Source organism: Danio rerio, chromosome 25 (genome assembly GCF_052040795.2).
Source record: "Danio rerio strain M-AB ecotype USA chromosome 25, GRCz13ab, whole genome shotgun sequence".
Classification (NCBI taxonomy): domain Eukaryota; kingdom Metazoa; phylum Chordata; class Actinopteri; order Cypriniformes; family Danionidae; genus Danio; species Danio rerio.
Genome location: NC_141045.1, coordinates 5,945,150 through 5,950,582, shown reverse-complemented (window position 1 = coordinate 5,950,582; position 5,433 = coordinate 5,945,150). Strand labels below are relative to the sequence as shown.

Genomic DNA, 5,433 nt, shown 5'->3' with positions numbered 1-5,433 from the left:
AATGCATAAACACTTTTGAGCCCCAAAAGAAACAAAATTACATATTCTTTATTTTCTATGTTATACAGAACGAGCAGCTCTCATTCCCTTAAAATTGTTGACAGGAAAATCAAATGAATGCTACTCTAAATGTAATGTAACAACAATTAATTTTAGCTATCTCTGCCGCATTCAACATGAGTTAATACTGTGATTGAGAGACAAGAGCTTCAGAAAATAACTGAAAGACAAAAACATTACATTCAAACTATTTAAAAAGATTTAATAGCACAGAATATAAAAGTCACATTTATTTGAATGACACAAAAACACTGAAAACATGATTATATCCACTTTTTTCTGCATGTGATGACTGCGTTTTAAATTATGGGTTGACTTCCTGTTTGGGAAACTTCCATTTAAAAGAACTGAAACAAATCACTTCACATAATACGCACAAAAATAATCCACATGCATAAACACTGAGTTGGCTTTGTCCTTTATAGACCAGTTCATACCAAGCACAATAACCTTAAATATAATCACATAAATAAAACAAATGCCACCAGTAAAAAAAAATGCCTGAGCAACTGCTGGTTTATTCCGCTGAGGCGACCTCTGATAAAGCATTGAAATTAATATAAAAATGCATTCCCTTGCTTATTAAAGCCGTGCGTCGATCATTGCCCTACATCTTTGCATTCCCTCGCAAAACATCTTTGCAGGATAACACAATCTTTGCGCAAGGGAACGCAAAAACTTAAAAATATATATATGGTTTCCTATAACAGTTTTTTTTCTCCCACCCAGTTTTTTTTCTTCCACCCAATTTTCCCCTTACGATCACATCCCTTCCGGGTCTCCATAGTACTAATAATGCTGAAAGATTAAAATTTTTAGATATGGTCTGCTGAAAATTGAAAGCTAATTTGCTAACTCATTCATTTTCTTGTCGGCTTTATTAATCCGGGGTCACCACAGCGGAATGAACCGCCAACTTATCCAGCAAGTTTTTATGCAGCAGATGCCCTTCCACCCGCAACCCATCTCTGGGAAACATCCACACACACACTCTCATACACTACGGACAATTTAGCAACCCCAATTCACCTGTACCACATGTCTTTGGACTGTGGGGGAAACCGGAGCACCCGGAGGAAACCGGAGGAAACCCACGCGAAGGCAGGGAGAACATGCAAACTCCACACAGAAACGCCAACTGAGCCGAGGTTTAAACCAGCGACCTTCTTGCTGTGAGGCCAACGTGCTACCCACTGCACCACTGCCTCGCCCAATTTGCTAACTGTCTTTTAATATTCAATGGATGAACTGAAAATAAAGACATCATTTACCTAAAATTTAAAAGTTCCACAATTACTCCTGTAATTCACACAAAGCATCATGAGCAGCACAAAAAAAGAGTGGATAGTTGTTGTTGTTGGTTTTTTTTTTACTTTGGAACCTAAAATGCCTAATGATGGTGGAGGTAAGTGAACAAATTGAGGAAGTCTCTAAATGGTTTTGTCTTAATATATTGTCCTTACATTTGGGTAAAACTGAATTTATTTTATTTGGTTCAGCTGCGAAATTAAGAAAATGTGTTGGGGCAAAGATAAAAGTAGGGGATCAAATTATTACTCCAAAACAGGTAGTGAAATACTTTGGTTGCACTTTAGACAGTAATTTGACAGGTGAAAAGATGGCTGTTATAGTCCTTTCAAAAATTTGTTCTAGAATGAAGTTTTTAGCAAGACAGGCAGAGCTCCTAGATACCCAAACTCTTAATGTTTTAGCTAGTGCATTAGTGCAGCCATACTTTGACTATGCTGCAGCTTTTTGGTACAGCGGTAGTTCAAAAAAAATTTAAAATAAATTGCAGACGACCCAAAATAAGTTGTGTAGAATCATTATAAAAGCACCTCCACTGACACATTTAAATAATGAACATTATAGTCTAAGTAATTTTTTAAAAGTTGATAAAATGGTAACATTTTTAAAATTAGTGATGGTTTTTAAGATTTTAAAAGAAAATGGTCTCAAATATTTTCTTAATTATTATGTTTTAGTTAGTGAGGAGCACTGTCATTCTACAAGAGCAAGTAGCAGGGATATTTACCCGTATAGAGTTAAGAGCGAATCAGGTAGAAATTCTTTCTTGTGTACGAGCTCTGCTGCTTGGAATGTTTTGCCCACTATTTTTAAAGAGATTCAAATTAAGAGTGTTTTTAAAAGGGAAATTAAAAAGTGGTTGTTTTACAGTTGAAGTTTTTTGTTGTGCCGAGAGTTGCTGAGCTGTTGATGTTTGCGTCTGTTCTTTGGTCTTCTGATATCTTCAGATCCCCAGAGAGTCTTTGGTGACCTGACATCCGAGCAGGACATTACCCACACACACACACTGAGACAGATCGCCCACTGAAACACACACACACACGATTTTAACATGATTTTCTCCATCATCTCTGAATGAATGTGCTCTAGAAAAGAGATCTGACCTTTCTCAGAAGCGATCCATGCCGCTGCCTTTTGGGCCACAAACTGCCACTCCACCTGCTGCTCTTTTCTCCAGCTGTACAACCAGATCAGAGCCAGGATAGTGGCCCACATTGACCCATCCACCTGTGCACAAACCATCATCTGAAGCTGGACCCTGAACACCATCATCACTGGGTTGTTGTTGTTTTGTCACATGTCTCACCTGTGCTGGTTTCTGATTGGTCAGCTCATCCTCTGTCTTCCCAAACACAGCAGCCAATGCGGCGTCCAGTTCCCAGCAGCCCGAGGCCTTCTGGAGGGAAACCAGCGGGAGTAACATGTCCTGGGGAGGCTCAGGAGCAGCTGAACATCCACACAAACACAAACTAACATGAAAACAGGGAAACTAGAAATCACTTCCAGAGAGTTTTCTTGTTAACTTTTGCCCCGCTGATGTTCATAAATGCAGTGACTGAGAATCAAGTTCTGTAAGCGCCCCCTGCCTTGTCTACCAGATCTGTGTTGACTTTGTTTCATGTTTCGATGTTTGAGCACATGGTTCAGACCCTGTCCACATGAACACGGGTATTTTCAAAACCACAATTGCTCTACATGGTTTTGCTGTTTGTCCACGTGAAAACAGAGAATTGAGTGACTGAAACTTTCTGGAAACTCTGGTCAGGGTGGAAATTTTCCAAAACTGCGGGCACTCCAATTTTTCACCTCATTACTTCAGCGTGTGCTCTGTTTTCTCCTTTCTGATTGGTCTACGCTGCTGGGTTCACATCAAACGCGGAAGACATGAATGAGGCGAATTCTGCATGTTTCTGGATGTCAGAATACAGGTTTTCTGGAGAAATAACGAAACAGAAGGGTGGCAGGTATGTTCCAGCCACAACCCAGCACTAAGAGTACAACCCTCAGTGTTTAGAAACTCCCACACACTCTCCTTATGGGCAATTCAGTTTATCCACGTTCGAATTGATCAGTGGCAGCCACAGCAGAATTAACTACCAATTACTCTGGCATATGTTTTACACAGCGGATGCCATTCCAACTGCATCCCAGTGCAGGGAAACACCCATACACTCTCTCATTCACACACACACATTCATTCACTACAGCCAATTTACTTACCCCAATTCACCTATATTGCATGTCTTTGGTTCCTAGGGGAAACCAGAGCATGTGAACATAGGGAGATCATGCAAACCCCTCACAGAACGGCCTCCTGGTCAAGCTGGGACTTGAACCAGTGACCTTCGTGCTATTAGGCAATAATACCAACTACTTAATTGCGTGGTTAGGTGAGGAAGGTAAATCCATAAATAATTGTACCAATTTTTTTAGCATGAAAACAACCATCATTTTAAACATTCCAAACTTGACAAAACTATCACACTTACTTTGCTTTTGCGAAGAAAGTTTTCTGCTATCAGACCTTTCCTCATCTGCCAACATCAGACACATTCAAAAGAACAAAAACAAATGAGATTTTATTTTATTTTCAGCTTAGTCCCTTTATTAATCTGGGGTCGCCACAGCGGAATGAACCGCCAACTGATCCAGCACGTTTTACGCAGCGGATGCCCTTTTAGCTCTTATTTACCCACCATTTGGAAATAAGGTTTTTTGCATCTTAATGAGAATTCATCTAATAGTAAGAAGTAAAATCAATTACTTACACACTACCAAGCCAATAAATGTCAGAAAAATCTGATCTGCTGTTTGCCTTACCATGTTCTTGTGTCCGGATGCTTCCTATATATAAAGTTGAAAAAACATTTGAATTTAGTATGAAGAACAAGATGAGTGAAGCATTTGACAAGAAAGCATTAGTCCTTAAGCCACAAAACCCACAATAAGTCTTGCAGAATATACTGAGATATACTGAGAACAACCCACCACATCCTAATGAGGTATATCTTAATGAGGTCAATTCAACAGCTGAACTGCACTGAGAATGACAAGAGAAGCATTTAAAGCTCCAAATGCAAAACACACATGCAAACAGACACATTCAGAGCATTTAAACAGCACCGTTAAATCCAAATACATTATTTTGTAAGCTAATATAATATAATATAATATAATATAATATAATATAATATAATATAATATAATGTAATATAATATAATATAATATAATATAATATAATATACGCTGTTATGCCACAATAAACTACAGCAAGTAAAAAACAAATTCAAGTGTGGGTGGTGTGTGTGAATATACCCCAGCGAGGAGCTGCCCTGTTCCATGAAGAACATCTGCAAATGACAACAACAATCATTAACTATGAGATGATTTCCAGTTGTTTTACACTGAATTTTATATTTAACTTTCAAACACACACACACAGGTTTCCATTAATTTTACACTGTCCAAACCGTATATTATATTGCCCTCACCCCACCCCACCCCTAAACCCAACCATCACAGGAGACTGTGTGCAGCTTTCTGAAGCAACTTTCTGATTAAACTCATCCTGTAGGATTTATAAGCATTTTGAAAAATGAGGACGTCACCAATGTCCTCATATTTCACCTCCTTTTTGTAATAACTGTGTCATACCTATGTCATTATACAGATCTGTGTCCTGATATGTCACAAAAACACGTACACACACATACATATACACACACACACACACACACACACACACACACACACACACACACACACTGTAGGGCTGGGAAAATATCTAAAGCAGAAAATTTGTTTAGAAAAGTGGGGATTAAAGTCAAAAACCGGACTTCAATGAGCCGAACTAAATGCCACGCTTAAATTGGTTCCATAACAGTAAGTTGAAGATTGACTAGTCTGAGTTCAGTTTAAATAATCTAGATAACTGCTCGTGCAGCCATGTAAACGACTTTTATGAAACTTTATTATTACACAACAAAGAGTTTGTTTTTCATGTAGTGTGTCAGTCAGTTTTTCCTCTGTGAGATGCATTTGAATGCATCAGTAAAACACAACGC

General features: G+C 38.6%; 1 protein-coding gene across 14 annotated transcripts in view; it reads right to left on the bottom strand.

Moving 5' to 3' along the window:
* Positions 1-248: 248 nt before the first annotated feature.
* Positions 249-5,433, bottom strand: part of LOC100535104 (von Willebrand factor A domain-containing protein 5A) — a 62,471-nt gene continuing 57,286 nt past the window's right edge. For 6 of the 14 annotated variants that reach the window (XR_015525942.1, XR_015525944.1, XM_087311430.1 and 3 more), the window contains 7 exons: positions 4,685-4,719; positions 4,357-4,408; positions 4,189-4,212; positions 3,858-3,902; positions 2,675-2,814; positions 2,472-2,595; positions 249-2,391 (listed from right to left, as the gene is read on the bottom strand). Coding sequence is in view for 7 of the 14 variants with exons in the window: in XM_087311430.1 (XP_087167556.1) it covers positions 2,312-2,391; positions 2,472-2,595; positions 2,675-2,814; positions 3,858-3,902; positions 4,189-4,212; positions 4,357-4,408; positions 4,685-4,719 (500 nt within the window). In the remaining 7 variants the exon portion in view is untranslated. Of the gene's footprint in view, positions 2,392-2,471; positions 2,596-2,674; positions 2,815-3,857; positions 3,903-4,188; positions 4,213-4,356; positions 4,409-4,580; positions 4,720-5,433 lie in introns of those variants that run through there. The other 8 variants (XM_087311435.1, XM_087311436.1, XR_015525940.1 and 5 more) reach the window with 7 other exon arrangements.